The sequence below is a fragment of the Elaeis guineensis genome, chromosome 7 (assembly GCF_000442705.2).
Source record: "Elaeis guineensis isolate ETL-2024a chromosome 7, EG11, whole genome shotgun sequence".
Taxonomy (NCBI): domain Eukaryota; kingdom Viridiplantae; phylum Streptophyta; class Magnoliopsida; order Arecales; family Arecaceae; genus Elaeis; species Elaeis guineensis.
Window position 1 is genome coordinate 84,941,545 of NC_025999.2, and position 17,828 is coordinate 84,959,372.

General features: G+C 38.2%; 2 protein-coding genes across 2 annotated transcripts; one reads left to right on the plus strand and one right to left on the minus strand.

Moving 5' to 3' along the window:
- Nucleotides 1-831: 831 nt before the first annotated feature.
- LOC105048629 (ubiquitin carboxyl-terminal hydrolase 4) lies at nucleotides 832-6,816 on the plus strand. The gene is made up of 6 exons (XM_010927996.4): nucleotides 832-1,110; nucleotides 3,241-3,357; nucleotides 4,451-4,549; nucleotides 5,243-5,431; nucleotides 5,549-5,730; nucleotides 6,204-6,816. The coding sequence occupies exons 1-6, from the start codon at nucleotides 988-990 to the stop codon at nucleotides 6,601-6,603; spliced, it is 1,110 nt and encodes a 369-aa protein (XP_010926298.1). The 5' UTR covers nucleotides 832-987; the 3' UTR covers nucleotides 6,604-6,816.
- Nucleotides 6,817-15,025: 8,209 nt separating this feature from the next.
- LOC105048630 (transcription factor MYB93-like) lies at nucleotides 15,026-16,672 on the minus strand. Its single transcript, XM_010927998.4, has 3 exons — nucleotides 16,268-16,672; nucleotides 16,045-16,174; nucleotides 15,026-15,927 (listed from the first exon to the last, which is right to left on the minus strand). Exons 1-3 carry the CDS (start codon nucleotides 16,398-16,400, stop codon nucleotides 15,225-15,227), a joined length of 966 nt encoding a protein of 321 aa, XP_010926300.2. The 5' UTR covers nucleotides 16,401-16,672; the 3' UTR covers nucleotides 15,026-15,224.
- Between the last annotated feature and the right edge of the window lie 1,156 nt (nucleotides 16,673-17,828).

Here is a 17,828-nt window from a genome sequence, read left to right on the forward strand (position 1 = left end):
TTCGGTCAGGAATTTTTCTTGATCCGATCTCGAAACGAAATTCTGCATCAACACTGTAAATTTATAAATTATTATAAATATTTAATTATTCATATTTAGTATTATTAAAATATTTTTAAAAATTTTAAAATTAAAAATCAAAAGTCTAAATCTCAAGTAAGAGACGAGCTCGGGCCATAAATCCTGAAGGTTGAAAAAATTTTTTATACATCACATGCAGTATAGAAAGAATACATCGTCGCATCTGATTGGGTTACGTAGTTACTGTTTTTCAACATGCATTTAATGTCCATAATTTTATTTTTTTTATTTAAAATTTTGAATAATAAAAATATTTTTTTTAAAAAATATAATATTTTATATCGATATTACGATATTTTGTGTGCTGTAATAATTTTGATAAGATATTATAATTTTTTTAAAAAAAATATTTTTATCATTTAAAATTTTAAATAAAAAATAAAATTATAAATATTAAATATACGTGGTGGCCCAATCATTGTGGTTGTGCGTTTTTCCTATACTGTATGCAAAGAATTTCTCACGCAGGTTGTTCCTTTGTGCAAAGAATTTCTCATGCGGGCTGTTCGTTCGCTCCTGCATTCTGAGACCAAAAAATCCGATCGGTATACCTACAGTGAACCTAAGATCTGCGATGCCGCGTCAGCATGCAAACTGCTTCTCACTCATCGCCACGTGGATTTTGAGTGAATTCTGCGTCTCTCTCCCTCGGTTTCCTCTCGCTATTATTTTCATCATCTATTTATATACTTGCTCTCGTTATTCGCCGATCGCCATTAACAACAGTCAACAGATAATAAGAAGATACAGGAAACCCTAGGAATGACCGAACGATCCATCTCCATTTCTCCTCGTCGACGAAGAGACAATCCCTGAGAGAGAGAGAGGGAAGGCCGACTAGGGTTAGGATTTTTATCGAGATCGGGGAACGGCGGTGGAGCTTTGGCGGCGTTGAGGAGGAGTTGGATGGTGATGGGAGCCGCGGGCTCCAAGCTTGAGAAGGCTCTGGGGGACCAGTTCCCCGAAGGCGAGCGCTACTTCGGCCTCGAGAACTTCGGCAACACTTGCTATTGCAACAGCGTCCTCCAGGTCGGTCTCGCTCTCTCCTTGTCATCCGATCATCGAAACTCTGATCAAGTTCCCAATTTTTTTTTCTCGATGTAACTGCTCTTTGGATTCGTTACGCGTGGATAAATCCGATGGAGATGTTTTAGAAAGGGGCTGAATTTAGAGGCAAAATGTTTTTTTTTTGGGTTCTGGGGCAATAAATTTTGAGATTTGGTATATCTTTCTCTAGGGTTCTTTTACGGTTGTAGATTCGATTTTAATTGCTTAAGTTTAGAGTAGGGATGATTAGGGTTTTCTTCGCTGGTCGAAGAAAATTTGCTTGTAAGGTTTTGACGTTATGAGTGTATCGTTTTTCGTCATATTGAAAAAGATCGCCTTCATTTTTTCGTTTTTTTGAAACTTGTTTGTTGATTCATCCAACATCAAAATTATATTCCCATCCTTCTTGGAGTTGCATGTGATATGTGTCTGGTCTTTATGTTTTGGCTCAGCTTAATGGCCTCTTTGACACATAATAGCCATGTCCCTTACATTAATGAGAAATAGATATTGAACCTTGGCACGCATCATTTCCAAGCTTCTCGATCCCCCACTAACCGCACCTCCAATTCCATTTCCCGCTGCATATATCTCCTATTCGCAGTGTCCAATCTCACCAAAAATAAAGTTGGAAACGGAATTCTGTGTGCTCGCGTCCATACTTAGTGCTTCATCAATTGCAGCAGTAACACTTCTTACTTCTTACTGATATCAATAGGGGACATAGATTCACAAATATTATGTAGATGTGATAGCAGTTTTTATAATCACAAAATAATCAAAGTTGTTATGGTAGAGTATTAATAACTCATTGGTAAATTTTTGCTATGGATTCTTATTTGGGTTCTGAATGTATGAACGTCTCATGATTGAGTAATGAATAGAAAGTCTGGATAAATAATTGGTAAATTTGGAGCACATTTAGTCGTAAGCTTTTGCAGACTATTTCTATTCAGTTCCATGAAGCTTCTTTGCTCCATTTCTTTTTAGGCCTATGACATTGTCTCTACAAGCTTTTCCAACTCCTTTCTCATAATTTTAAACAAGTTTGCATTAGAACTATTGTCATTATTTTTTCCTGAACCTCTAACACACATAAATGTCCTGTTTGGTGTGAGGTCCTTTTCAACTTTTCATGGCATATATGGCCACTATCTTAATTGATTTTTCAACACGGTTATGCTCAATCTATACAACAATTATGTTTTTCTTATATTTACTTTTTCTGATCTTATTGTTCCTTGCTTTACCATAAAGCTACTCATCTCTGTGAGACTCAACTTAGCAGCATGGACCCTCTTTACACGCTTAACACTGTGATCACTACAACTTTGTGGATATTGTTTCTGTCTGATAGAACTTTCTTCCTTCTCAGAGGTATGCTCCAGTCACAGAATAGCCCAGATGGCCCTTTCCACCTTCTCACATAGATCTAGTTATTAAGAATTTGTTTTATCTAAATATTCTCAAAGTGCAGTAATCTCTGTGATTTTTCCACTGGTGTGCCTATGTGTGCATTGAGTCCTGAATTGAGGTACCGTCGTGTCAAAGCATTGATGTCATTCACATAACATGTATGTCATGTCATCATTGCTAGCTTTTCTTGGCTAAGATGTCTGTCTAAATGTACGGAAATGATTTTCATTCACGAGGAGATTTTAGGAAAAACTTGTGAGACATGGCATGGTTAAAGGAAAAGGTCGAGGTAGCGGTCTAGATTGACATGATAAAACTTGATCATTAATGACAAATTTATCGCAAATCCTCTTTTGAAACATTACTCGTTAAATTTATTTTAAATGTTTGCTGCGGTTCCTGAAGCAATGTAGGAAGTCATAACACAATTGTATAGCTATATCCACAAACCACATCCCATCTCAACTATACATATCCTTCCTTTCCATCATCACCTCTCAAGGGTGGTATCCATTAGTTGAAGGAAGTTCTTGAGCTGTTCATTGGAGTAATTGAAATGATCGAATTTTGAAATTGAAATGAAACCTGTTCAGCAAATCTTTTGTGTTGACCTTTATGTGGTATAACTTTATCCTTTTTCTAGTCCAATGATCAATCTGCTAGTGTACTATGAGGAATATGTTTTTTTTTATGCAGGCACTTTATTTTTGTCTCCCTTTCCGAGAGCAACTACTGGAGTATTATGCAAATTACAAAACTGGGGGTGAAGCAGAAGATAATCTTTTGACATGTCTGGCTGATCTATTCACCCAGGTATGCCATATAGGTTTATTCCGTGTCTCCTTTGTGTTTCCTCCATCCAGGATTCTTTTTGCTTTGCGTCAAGAAATTCTAACTTCACTGCTTTGCTAGCAGAAATGACTGTATGCTTCACTTAGGATCGTTGAGTTATAAACTAATGGTTTCTTGACTGTTTTACTCTGTCATTTCAAAATCAAATGCGGAAAATTTTGGGCCTTTGTTTGAATGGTAGCTCTGCAGTACCTTTTGTTGGGTCTAGAAGATTAACTTTTTGTGCAGTCTGATAAAAAGACAGTTAAATTTGTATTATTTGCTTGGAAGAACATCAGATTTGTTTGAAGAGACCTTTTTAAACATGCTTGCAATTTAATTTATTTTATTTGTAAAGATACTTTAACATTTTGAAAATAACTTTATTTTTGTTTAAATAAAAGTGAGTCTGCTTTGTAAATAACTCTAGTATAAAATTTTGACATCAAGTTTTTTGTTAATAGCATTTGTATTGTGGTCTTCATAGTATTTTTTGGTGTCATTCTTGCTACTATGAAATTTCAATTCTACAAAAGTGATTCTACTCAGGAAGTCTGTAGTCAAAGATGTTCGAAGAATAGCTGAACATCAGTGCTGTTGCGGTTGCAGATATTTTTGTAGATTATGAGATTGAAACAACTACTTAAAAGAGAAGAAGTGCATTACAGATGCTGCATCCTGCTAATTAATAGACGAATCATGGATTAAGTTGCATTGTAGTCTAATGTATTCCATTACTTTTGTATTGACTCTTGTAACTTCTCTACTTTTGTGGGTTACAGGTGGAAAAAAAATCTTATAGCAATCAGTTTTGAGGTTATGACCTTTTATGCTGCTGTTTTTGAATAGGTCATATAAATGGCACTGTAAAACTTTTGAATGGTTTGATATCATGTTAAGTCGGTGACCCACTCAACTGGACTTGCCATTTAGATTGTCATGGAAGTTAATTTTGACATCTCTATTCACAGGATGTTTTCAAGCATTACAAAAACAAAAAATGTTATGAATTATGACATATGTAGCCAGGTAAAAGGTATTGCTGCAATTAATACATATCTGCTACTCTATGCAGATTAGCTCCCAGAAGAAGAAAACTGGTGTAATTGCTCCAAAGCGTTTTGTGCAAAGAGTGAAGAAACAAAATGAGATTTTCCGCAGCTACATGCACCAGGTAATCCAGTTTGGAGCTGGTTATGTATTGGAAACAGGCACGGACATCTTTGCAGTCTTTGGAATACTCTGACAAAGTAGGATGTCCCACGGTGATCAAAATTTCTGTTTATATGAAAAATAATATTTCTCCTACATCTGTTTCAAATGGATTGTAGTGATGTCAGCTGAATTTCTAAGGATGAAAATGACTGTTCCTGATTCAGAGCCAATACTTGCACAAATTCTTTGTCATAAGGGTTTTGATTTTTTTATGGTACTGTCGCAAAGTTCTTAACTGCCTCAATATAGCATCATAAATGCCTGGATTTAGTAAATTATGATGTCTCGATGTAGCATCGATGTGTTTTTCCCCTAGATAACTCATCTATCACCAGTCTAAAGTGGCATGGGGAGAGTTATCCCTGTGATTTATTTAGCCATCCCAAGAAACAACCGTTATGATTGTTTTGACCATCTAGCAGTCATAGATCTAGTCTTTGTTTCTTTCAACAATTCATCATTTTCTGTTGCTTTTCAAAACATAAAGAAAGATGCAATCTTTTGAGGACTTCTAAAATCCCCTTCCTCATGGAATGACACACACATTCAGCATTTGTGAACATCATGGCTTGCTTCAGTGCCTCCTATTGCTTGCTGTGTTACATCTTAAGAGTTGCTTGGCTAATCTCAGAACTGTCTCCTCTTTTTGTAGGATGCTCATGAATTTTTAAATTTCTTGTTGAATGAGCTTGTTGACATTCTGGAGAAAGAGTCTAATGCTGCAAAAACGTCCCCTGATACCTCATCATCATCAGAAAATATTGCAAATGGGCCTAGCCATCCTCAAGCCAATGGTGTTCAAAAAGAGCCAGTTTCCACATGGGTGCACAAATGTTTTCAGGTGAATCAAGCAACTCTGTCTGGTTCCTAGGTTGTGCTGATTTGGTGTTCCATTATGTTTGCTTTGATTTAATTCCTGTAGTCATTTTTTTTATGAATATTTTCTTTTGATGTATAGGGCATTCTGACTAATGAAACAAGATGCTTACGGTGTGAAACTGTCACTGCAAGGGATGAAACTTTTTTTGACCTCAGTCTTGACATTGAGCAAAATAGTTCAATCACAAGCTGCCTCAAAAATTTCAGCTCAACAGAGACTTTAAATGCTGAGGATAAGTTCTTCTGTGACAAATGTTGCAGGTACCTTGATGCTTTTATTGTTGACATATCTTGAATTTTACATAAGAATGGAAAAAGCCTGTGCATATAATGAGGGCATAGGTGGATGCATGTATACATGGACTCTCTCTCTCTCTCTCTCTCTCTCTTTCAAGATCGAGATAGAGAGAGGGGGGGGATACTGTCTGCTGAATAGCTGCTGCATTTGCCAAAGTTTAGGTTAATCAGGGGGAATGCGAAACAATAGTTCCTACATTATTGGTGGAACTGTCAAATTGTTCGGTTGCAGCTATGTTTCTCCTATAGGCCATCATATGTGAATTTTCCAAAAAGGCAAATAACGGTATATTTGACATGAATGACTGTTCATTTCATTGGATACAACTTCCAATTTCAATACTAGTCCTTTTTCATGTAAATATCTTGTGAACTACTTTCTCGGTTACCACTAGTTGGACCTATAAAACTTGAACACTGTTTCTTCTTCCTTGCAGCTTGCAAGAAGCCCAGAAGAGGATGAAGATAAAGAAGCCACCAAACATTCTAGTGATCCATCTCAAGCGCTTCAAGTACATCGAGCACCTTAGCCGGCACAAGAAGCTATCATACCGTGTTGTGTTTCCTCTGGAGCTGAAGCTTAGCAACACCATTGACAATGCAGACTGCGAGTACTCTCTCTTTGCAGTTGTGGTGCATGTTGGAAGTGGGCCTAACCATGGCCACTATGTTAGTCTCGTCAAAAGTCATAACCATTGGTTGTTCTTTGATGATGAAAATGTAGAGATGATTGATGAGTCCATTATACAGACTTTCTTTGGGTCCACACAGGAGTACTCGAGCAACACTGACCATGGGTACATCTTGTTCTATGAGAGGCTAGGTGGAAGGAGTTGAAGGCTTTACAAATTTTTCAGTTGTGAGAATTATACTGATCATTTCTTCTCGATGTATCAAATATTTTTCCTCCCTCCGGGAAGAGCTCACAGGAAACTTTATGCTGGAGTGAGAGGATGCAACATCAGAGGTGGTTATGTATAGTGGATGGTGACCCATCATCATGTTCTTTTCATAATAAAGAGTGTAAATCAATTTCGAGGGTTTCGGTGAGGGCAAAGGGATTTCTGTGTCCTTCGCTGCTGGATATTTAATATAGCAAAATGCAGTTCCTCAAACAAGCTCTCTGGGAGGCTTGTTTGAAGTTTTTTTTTTTTTTTTTCTGAAAGAAGGATTCTAGAACTGCTCATTCTTTTGATCCTTTAATTAATTTGAGATACTAATTTGTAATAATGGAAGGAACGACCTTCAATGTACTTCTCTAATCTTAACCTCAAAACATGCATTTTTTTTTGAGTTGCCAATGAATGAGATCCATTTCCTAAGAACCTGCAAATGATGATATTGTAATTCTTCTGTTTTTGCGGTCGTGAAGCATAGCTTCGACTGCTATTAATGATGTGAAATTTGCACTCTGGAAATGATGTTTTCTAGACAACGTACTTGATTTTCTGGCATGGGAATTGAACCATTGTTGCGTTTCTTCCGCAGAATCCAGCATCATTATTTGCACCACCATGAGCATTAAAATTTCTTCAATTTCCTCCAATTCTGGAACCATCGAGGCATCTACATTTTCTTGGTTTTGCTTTCCGGTAAAACATAAGGGTGCGATTGGTAAGCCATTAAAAAAATATTTTTTTAAATTTATAAAAAATAAAAATTAAAAGATAATATTTGATAATATCATGAAAAATAAAAATAAAAAATTTAAAATAATTATTATATATATAAAATAAAAATTTTTTATTTTTTAAAACTTATTTTTTTTTTTTTTGTTTCTCTACATCTAAAATGTCAAACTAAAAAATAAAGGATTCGAATCTTTCTCCTTCGTTGAGTTCTTCACCTCTCTATCCTCTTCTCTCTTTTTTTTCTCAAATTTTTTACTTTATAGCAATATAATTATTAAATATATTTTTTATTTTTTTTATTTTTATTTAATATTAAAAATAAAAAATATATTTTTAAAAAATTAAAAATTAAAAGTCAAAAAGTGTAACCAAATGCGTCTCAAGTCAAAATATATTTGTTTTTTTGACAAGAAGCAACAGGAACATAAGCGGGCCGGCTGGTAGCACGTTGGACACCCAGCGCAATGATTTGATGGTCCGCATGCGCTTCACGACCCACTACCTTCCGCACAGACCTTTCTGCGACCACTGCCGGATTCCTGTTCTTGGCTTGCCCCATGGGGCAAACACTCTATGCTTGCTGTTTTTTTGTCTTTCAGACATACCCAAAAAAATAAAAAATCCAGAAACGACATGAAATTTATTTGTGTCTTATTAACATGAGGGGCAAACACTTGGTATAGCTCCCTTCACTTGTTAGAAGGGTAAATGACCTGAACTTGAGCATGGTAAGCCTGGGTCCGGCAAAGCTCATCTTTTAGTCATGTTGAGCTTAAGCCAGCTGATGTAATTTTGACCTAGACCCTAGTTGTTCATGGTTCATTTCAGAAAGTTGTTCCTGAGGTCCCTTCTGGCTTTCATGCCTGTCCTTCCAGCTAATTTCCATGGTTATATATTAGCCTTATAATTGAAATGCATTCTATTTATAAATCTATGATAGTTCACATAAATGATAAAAAAACTTTTTTGTATATAAACGATATCTAAAAAATATATAATTGACTATTTTTTCATATATTGGGTTTGGTTCATTGGTTGGGAACAGCTAGAGCGAGCCAGGCCTGGCTCTGGCTCCGTGTTTGCTAATCTAGCAAGCCAGATTCTATCCAAAAAGGGGCCTGCCGTTGAATAGCTTTCTCATTTGACAGCTCTATTCTCTTCTATGCTTAGTTGCTTACCATGCCTTGGACAGTGAAGACCAGGCTAACTTCAACCAGCAAGAAATCTACTGAAAGCTTAATATAATGTAAACATGCTAACTGTCAGCATACAGGGCTATGTTAGCATGGGCAGCAGTAGTTAGTCCCTTGAAGGAGAAGCAATCATTTCCACCTGCTCACGAGGAAAAAATGTAACGTATTTTCTTTTGAATTGAGGGCATAGAAGGTGTAGGTGTTACGCTTCATGAAGAAGAGAGTGACATTTGTTCTAGACGTACGTCCTCATGATAGTTGATTGACGTTATGATTAATAGTACTGATAAGTGTTGGAAGGATAAAATTTAATTAAAAAAATTATCTAAATAAGAATCAAAAAATATTATGCCTTAGCATATTTTTAGTATTTCTTGATATTTTTTAGCATATTCTAGTTATTCCCTGATTATATTTGGATCTACATACCTATATTTATAGGCCCCTTGTACGCACTCTTAAAAGTATGAAAAAAATAAAAAAAAAATTTTTCCTCTTCATTTTCATTATGGTACCAGTGCACTCAAGTTCTGATCCATTTTCCCTTTCTTCCCTATCATAATTTTTTTTTTTTTGGAACCACCTCCCTCTTAATCCAAATCATTGTCGTCTCTTCCCTTCCGTTCTGTTTCCTTCCGTCGCCCTCATCACCCAGTAGATCAGCTCCACCGCCGCCATCCAAACCGTTCTTCATCTTCCCCTTCTTCATCTTCCCAATGAACCCCGTAGCACGTTCTGCCGCTCCGCTGCAATCCGAGCTGGGGTAACCTGTGCACTCCGACGCACACCTCGACGTCGCCTCTTTGCCTCTATTTTCGCCTCCGGCCTCCTCTGTCTCGTCCACGGCCGCCTCTCGCACTCCGATGTTGAAACCCACAATCCGACGCCACCGCACTTCATTCGTCGGAACTCACCGCACGAACCACGACGTCGGCCGTCGTCTTCTCCCATCCCGTGGTTCACGGGTGATGGGTGTCGGTAAGGAAGGAAATTCCTTCCTTTAATTTTTTTTTCCCTCTTTACTTATTTTTTTCTAAAAAAAAAAAGAAAAGAAGAAGAAGAAGAAGAAGAAAAAGAAGAAAGGTAGATGCTCGAAAGCTTGTAGTTAAGTAATATCCGGTGTTCGATAGTGTGATGGTGAGATTATCATACTTTATCTTTGGAGATAGCCAATGCAATTACTATGCGAGATCTCGAAAGTTTACTGGATCGACTTGTTACAGCTACCACTCAATCTGAGGGCTCGTTAAGAGATAGTGGATCCCTGAATGCTCTTCAAATGGCTATAAACTTTGACGGACCAGCAACATATCTGCAATGGGAAAGGAGCACTCGTCTGCTTGTTCAAGGATGAGGTTTAGAAGGATATTTCACCGGCACAAAGAAGAAATCTACTAATAGTGAGCAGGATCTGGCCCAATGGAGAATGGAGAATTCTGTTGTTCTGACATTTCTTCTCAATACCATGACACAGAATGTGGCAAGAAGTGTGCAACTGTTGGAGACTGCACAGGAAGTCTGGGAGACAGTGGCCCAAATGTTCTCACAGAAGTAGAATTCTGCTTAAGCATTTGAGATCAGGTCTCAATTGCGTCAGCTTCGTCAAAAAAATTTATCTATCACTAAATATGCCATCGAGTTGAAGCGTCTCTGGTCTGAGGCTGATCATTATAGAATTTTTATTTCACAATGCTCTATTGATGTTGATGGGTTTCAGAAATACTTAGAAGAAGAACGGGTTTAGAATTTTCTATATGGTCTGAATCCGGAGTATGAGTCTGTCAGAGTTCAGCTTCTCGCCAGAGATATGATACCTAGTTTGGGTCAAGTCTTCTCTACTGTTTTGAGCAAGAAGATACAATGACGAGTAACCTCCGACTCCAGTAGTCTTGTAAGATCTGCTCTTACTGTGCAACCATAGCAGATAGTTGAGAAGGTATGTTTTCGTTGCAAGAAACCTGGACACACTAAGGTATTTTGCTGGGATCTCCATGGTCGCCCAAATCAGCCTGGGCGTGGTAGTCGGAGTCGTGGTGGTCGTCGTAGTAATGGAAGAACTGGAGGACAGAATCATGGTCGTGGATCTGCTCAAGCCAATCTCTCTGAAGAGACTGAGGGTACTGTACACAGCTTATCTGCAGAGGAGTACCAGACCCTCCGACGAATGATGGAGAAGTATGAATCAACTTCTAGCACCACACCCTCTACTCAGGAACAGCCTAGCCACTAGGATAAGTATCTTGATTCCTCTCTTTTTGCACACTCAGGTACTCCATATACATTATCACATGCATTTACTTGCGGCACATCCAACTCTTGGGTAATAGACTCAGGAGCATCTAGTCATATGACAGGGGCATCTAATAGTTTTATTTCATATTCAACATGTTCAGGACAGGACAAGGTCCGAATAGCTGATGGATCCTTTATCTCTATCTCAGAAAAAGGATCCATTGATTGTACTCCTAATTTAAGATTATCATCAGTATTGCATGTTCCATCCTTTCCCACAAATCTACTCTCCATTAGCTCTGTTACTAGAGATTTGAATTGCTCTGTCACATTTTGACCTTCTTATTGTCAATTTCAGGAGCTGAAAATGGGAAAGATACTTGGGGGTGGTAGGTTGCACAATGGACTCTATTATCTATCAACTGATGATAGAAATATGAACTCTTCATTGACGGGATATGCATTATCTGCTGAAGGTGCCACTTCAGAACTTATGTTACACCATCGTAGGCTAGGTCACATTCCTTTTTAAATTTTTAGTTGCTTATTTTCTTTTTTATCAAATAATTACAATAAAAATTTATTAGTTTGTGATCATTGTGAGTTGGCTAAACACACTAGAGGAGTATTTTTATATCTGGAGTTAAAAGTTCTGAATCTTTTGTTATAATTCACTCTGACGTATGGGGACTATGTAGTACTACTACTCTCTTGGGCCATAGATGGCTTGTTTCTTTTATTGATTATTTTAGTCGAGTAACGTTGGTCTATTTGTTGAAAGAAAAGATGGAAGTTTTAAACTGCTTTAAGAAATTTCATAAATTTGTGGGTACTCAGTTTGGTGCTCAAATTAAAATTTTACGTTCTGACAATGGTACCGAATATACTAATCGGGAGTTCCGTGCGTATCTTCACACTTCAGACCACTTGTGTTAATACTCCTGCTCAAAATAGAGTTGCTGAAAGAAAGAATAGGCACTTATTAGAAGTAGCCCGGTCCTTACTCTTTACCATAAAAGTTTCTAAGTTTTTGTGGGGTGAGGCTGTCTTGACCGCTGCATACTTGATTAATCGTATGCCTCTAAGGATACTCGGATTTAAGATCCCTATACAGTGCTTGAAGGGTTCTACTGATTATGTGGTCACCCCTAGGGTCTTTGGGTGTGTTTGTTTTGCTCGAGAATATAGACCCATAGTAGGAAAACTAGATCCACAAGCATTAAAATGTGTCTTTGTTGGTTATCCTACTACTCAAAAGGGATACAAGTGCTATTACCCTTCTGAGCGACGAATGCTTGTCACTATGGATGTTACTTTTCGAAAAACTGAAGCTTATTATGAAAGTCGTCCATCTGATAATAGGACACCAGAATTACTTCTTCCGGATGACTCTCTATGCACACCTGGATATTCTGGTGCTCAGGGAGAGTATCATAGTAATGATGTTCAGGGGGAGTCTGGTATTGGAATAGTTGAAGAGTCCAGTGTGCACTCACCAACTGTCCAGGTGCCTTTACCGCTTGAAGCCTCTTCTCCAGAATTAGAATCTTCTAACGGTAACATTATTTCTGCTACTCCATTTCTGATCTTAATATTCCTATTGCAAAATCAAAAGGTACTCGCCCAATTGTTCCTTGTGCTCGTTACTGTTATGATATAGCTAACTATGTTTCATATAAGAATGTGTCTCTATGTTATCAAAGCTTTATAGCTGCATTAAACTCCATCTGTATTTCAAGTACCTGGCAAAAGGCTATGGCAGAACCTAAGTGGAAGGAAGCAATGTTAGAAGAGATGACTGCTTTATCCAAAAATTAAACGCGGGATCTGATCACTCTACCAGCTGGTAAGCATCCCGTGGGGTGTAAGTGGGTGTATACTGTAAAGCAGACTCCAGAAGGTAAGGTGGAAAGATACAAAGCTCGGCTAGTAGCAAAGGGCTATACTCAAACATATGGGGTAGATTATGATGAAACCTTTGCTCCAGTAGTCAAGATGAACTCTGTTCGAACACTGATATCATGTGCTGCTAACTTTGGCTGGGAATTACATCAGTTAGATGTAAAGAATGTATTTCTTCATGGAGATCTTCAGGAGGAAGTATACATATAAATACCACCGGGATTTGAGACCAGAGCAACTACTGAAAAAGTCTGCAGGCTAAAGCGCTCTCTCTATGGTCTTAAACAGTCTCCTCGGACCTGGTTTGATCGATTCAGTTGGACTGTGAAAGAAATGGGATATAGACAGAGTAATGCAGATGATACTCTGTTCTATAGGCATTTCAAGGGAAAGAAAACTATACTCTTGGTTTATGTTGATGATATTGTAATAACAGGAGATGACCATCATGAGATAAAGCAACTCAAAGAAAAACTGAAGCAAGCATTTGAGGTGAAAGACCTGGGTCCACTAAGATATTTTTTGGGCATAGAAGTTGCACGATCATCCAAAGAGATTTTTCTGTCACAACGAAAGTATGTACTAGATTTACTTTCTGAGACTGGGATGTTGGGGTGTAAGCCTGCTGCTACCCCGATAAATCAAAATCATCGGACAATGACAGATGGTGGAGCCCCTGTTGATCGAGAAAGGTACCAGCGGTTGGTTGGAAAGTTGATATATTTTTCACATACAAGACCTGACATAGCTTATGCTGTCAGTGTTATCAGTCAGTACATGCATGATCCACGAGAATCGCACATGGAGAGAGTTTTCAGAGTATTACGCTATTTGAAAGGATGTCAAAGTCGTGGTTTGTTGTTCTCGCGATACAACACCTTTTAGGTAGATGGATTTACTGATGCAGATTGAGCTGGATCATTGAATGATAGGCGATCTATCTCTGGATATTGCACATATATAGGGGGTAATCTAGTTACCTGGAGAAGCAAGAAACAGACAGTGGTGGCACGATCATCGATAGAAGCTGAATATAGAGCAATGGTTCAGGCATATGTGAACTTCTTTGGCTTCAGAAGTTGCTTCAAGAATTATAATTTCTGAATAATTTTTTTTTCGGTTGTATTGTGATAGCAAAACTGCAATTGAGATTATAAGCAATCCTGTACAGCATGATCATACCAAACATATCGAGATTGACTGTCATTTTATCAAGGAGAAAATTAATTCGGGTCAGATCTGCATTACCTTCATTCGATCTTCTGATCAGGTGGTGGATATTTTGACCAAAGGACTAAGTTTATCATCTTTTTCTAGATTGATTGACAAGATGGGGCTTCGAGATATCTTCGTCTCATCTTGAGGGGGAGTGTTGGAAGGATTGAACCTAATTAAAAAAATTGTCTACATAAGAATCCAGGGATATTATGCCTTAGCATATTCTTGGTATTCCTTGGTATTCCTTGGCATATTCTAGTTATTCCCTGACTATATTTGGGTCTACATATCTGTATTTATAGGCCTTTGTATGCATTTTTAAAAATATAAAAAAAATAAAAAAAATATTTTTTCTCTTCATTTTCATCAATAAGATGGTGGAGAATAAGGAGATATGCTTTTTAATCCGCTGGACACTTCATATTATTATTTGTGTTCTCGTACCACTCTCTCGAAACAACAGCCTAGTGCAACTCTAGCTACAATGGCATGTTTCTTCGCTGCTTATTCTTTAAACAGGTCATCTCCTTCTAGAAGAAATGTGTTAGCCTTGAAAGATAGTTGAGTCAAAAAAAAAAAAAAAAAAAAATCCTAATTTTCTTATTATTAAAGGCAGTTGAAGGTTTCGGGATCGATCAAGACTCATAAACCAATAATGTTTTCCTTTTTCTTTTTCTTTTTCCTTTTTTTTTTTGAATTAGAATTGGTGGGAAATGATTTGAAAAGCATCGCTTGGTTTTCTTGTACCAAGAGACTTTACCAATTAAACCAGCCGGCACCAGCACGAGTGATCACAAAAGAAAACAAAAATTGCATGCTTTATCCATGTTTCATGCAGCACTGTAGATGCATTATATTTAGTTGCTAGAACTGTATATATTAAATTAAGATAAGCATGTCCTCAACTTATGTTGCTGTACCATTTTTGTTATCATTTATAGGAATTTCTTCTATTGTTACACCAGATTTACTATTGCTTTTAGTAAATTATTTTAATGCAGTGAGATTATTGTAATCGCGAGAGCAAGACAACATAAATAAGGGATCTCAAATGTATTGGGCAACCTCAAAAATATCAACCAATAACTAGTAAACCATCAGATTCCCAAACAAGTATTCATTAAGTGGCTTCTTTGCGTCCATAGACGTGTACCAGTAATTGACTAGGAGATGCACACAGTTACTGCTTGCAAGCAATGCATGATGAGAGCCAATAACACTGTACATACAACAGAGAGGGTGGTGTACCTCCTCTTAAACTCCCGAAAATAACACAAAAGTTTCAAGCAAACTCAGACATAAGGGGCTCATCAAACAAGAGCTCGGGCCAGAATGGAGTAGTACCGACACTCCCGCCATGGCTAGAAGAGCTACAAGCATCTCCACTGCCCATCGAGGCATCAGCTAGAGAAGGAGGAAGAGTTGAAGGATGAGGAGATACCACTGGTGTTGAAAGGCCTTTGCTCTCTCCCTGGCTGAAGTCCATAAACATGGAACCCTCTTTGGTGTCATTGCCCAAAGGCTGCTCCAAACTGCATGAAATCTCTGACAGGTGGGGAAGTTGAGTTTGAGCATTAACTAGTGTGAAGGGGCCGTGAGAAGGATTTGAAGCGAGGGTAGGAAGAGGTTGGTTGGAGAAGTTTATAGTATCTATTTCACCAGTAATTCTGCCAAGGGTGTTGCCATTGGAACTATTATTGATCGCAGCTGAAGAGTGGAGAAGGTACTGAAGGCACTGGAGATTGGCCAATTGCAACTTAGCAGCTTCCGCACGTAACTGGTCATCCAATGAGCGGTAGTCCATGAGACCTCCGAGGCTTGCGAGGGCCATAAGTTGGGGCAGGTTGGCAAAGAGATCGGTCCTTGGCCGGTGGGTTATTGGGTCGATGCCGACACGGATCAGCTTCTTCTTTAGATGGGTGTTCCAGAAGTTCTTAATCTCATTGTCAGTGCGGCCTGGGAGGTGTGTTGCGATTGCTGACCACCTAAGTAAACAAGAAGCAGTGAGATCTCTCTCTCTCTCTCTCTCTTTCTGTGTGTGTGTGTGGAATGTAGGCAAGGGTTATATTATAGAGAATGTTGGAAAGCGAGAGAATTATTACTTGTTGCCAAGGATGGAGTGGAGATGGAGAATGGTCTGCTCTTCCTCAGAGGAGAACTTCCCTCTCTTGATGTCTGGCCTCAAGTAGTTCGTCCATCTAAGTCTGCAGCTCTTGCCACATCTGTTGAGTCCTATAATAGAAGAAAGTAAGGCACCCTTTACGTAGGAATATGATCAGAGAAATATGGAAATATTAGAGATACAATTAGAGGGAGAGAGGGTACCAGCAAGTTTTGGCAGCGCTCTCCAGCTGCCGTGGCCATGCTTTTGGATGTATTGGATGAGCTTGTGGTCTTCTTCAGGAGTCCAGGGGCCCTTCTTGAGGCCGATCTCATCACAACAGGGAGATCTTCCCATTGCTTCCTGGATTCTGGGGAGTGGTACGTGGCCCAAGTTAATTTTCTACCTTTTAGTCTTCAGTCCGTGGCCATTTATACACCTGCTTGGCTTGTGTACCCGACTAAATTTTTAGTTTCTATTGCGAAATGGCTATTACGCCCTTGCATCAATGGTAGTGTCAGCAACCGCGCGCTTCCTTCGTTAGAATATATTAACATTGATTGACGTAGAGAAAATCATTTTTCTTTCTTTTTATTTACTAGATTTGTTAGTCGTTCTAGATATAACATTTTGGGACTCGCAACAACTCTAGAGAAACTTTATATCTTATACGTCTAATAACTATCTGTACCTAATATAGTCATGATGAGCGCAACACTCAGTTCAAACCTTGGAATCAAATTAAATTAGGAGAACGAGAGGAATACTAAATGTTTTAGATTGTTCTTACGTTAATGAAGCACAGAATTTTAAAAAATTTGTTCAAATATTCAGATTATGAATATCGACCCTCTTGAGAATACAAGCAGAGAGAGAGAGAGGAGAGAGGAGAGAGAGACATAATCCAAGGGATTTAGAATCTAAACATTATAAACTAATTATAATTTCAAAAGAATTTCTTGTTTCTCCACGCCGTCCCAAGTTTTTTTATTTCTTTTGCAATCCTTATTAACAGGATATACTTACGCAACTAGTTTAATAATCAGTGAAAAGCATCAGTGTATTCTTTAAATGGCATACAACTAGTATGCCTTCTTAGCAACATACTAATTATTTTTTTTTTTTTGGTCTTCATATCCAACACTAGTTGGCATTAGACGGCGCCAGCTAGCTTAAGAGGCCACCCTAATTTTGCTCCCGAAACTTGCCTACAGGCCCCATCTCCTTAGCACGTAAACTGATAATGCACCTTTAACCTTAACCAAAACGGTAATATTTTTATAGGGAACGGCAATAGAATCCAACCACTCTTGGACCACTTATAGTCTAGTTGCCAAGAAAGCATTCCCTACATTGCGTGCTCCATGCATACCATTAATCACAACCGCTCTTTCTTATAGTACTACACCGAGATATGTGCTTAATCAATGGGATCTACAGGAGCAAGTAGTTGTGATTGATGGCGTACATAGCCATGTGGTACATGTAGTCCAGAGAATAATTTCTCCTGGTTGCAGCGTCAAGGAGCTTCAATGTTGGCTTTCTTGACTTTCTCATTTATGCTACCAAGGCAGTGAGCCCAAAATGTGTATACTAGGACAAAGAGCCATCGGGACTTGCTTCACTGGACCATGCAATTGAACTGGAACCCAAGAAATTAATGCTGGAGGGTGATGGGATTATGGACAAAGGCTAGAAGGTGACAATTAAACCTGTTTCTTTATGAGGTTAATCAACTAGAAGGTGGTACTGGGGACAATATTGACAATGCAATCCAGATTATTG

What these genes read in the sequence shown, in the direction of transcription:
- LOC105048629 (XM_010927996.4), top strand. Translation starts at nt 988, where the DNA reads ATGGTGATGGGAGCCGCGGGCTCCAAGCTTGAGAAGGCTCTGGGGGAC. An exon ending in ATTGCAACAGCGTCCTCCAG is followed by an intron (nt 1,111 to 3,240) that starts GTCGGTCTCGCT and finishes TTTTTTATGCAG; the next exon opens with GCACTTTATTTTTGTCTCCC. An exon ending in GGGTGCACAAATGTTTTCAG is followed by an intron (nt 5,432 to 5,548) that starts GTGAATCAAGCA and finishes TTTGATGTATAG; the next exon opens with GGCATTCTGACTAATGAAAC.
- LOC105048630 (XM_010927998.4), bottom strand. Translation starts at nt 16,400, where the DNA reads ATGGGAAGATCTCCCTGTTGTGATGAGATCGGCCTCAAGAAGGGCCCC. An exon ending in AGCGCTGCCAAAACTTGCTG is followed by an intron (nt 16,175 to 16,267) that starts GTACCCTCTCTC and finishes CTTCTATTATAG; the next exon opens with GACTCAACAGATGTGGCAAG. An exon ending in CACTCCATCCTTGGCAACAA is followed by an intron (nt 15,928 to 16,044) that starts GTAATAATTCTC and finishes TTGTTTACTTAG; the next exon opens with GTGGTCAGCAATCGCAACAC.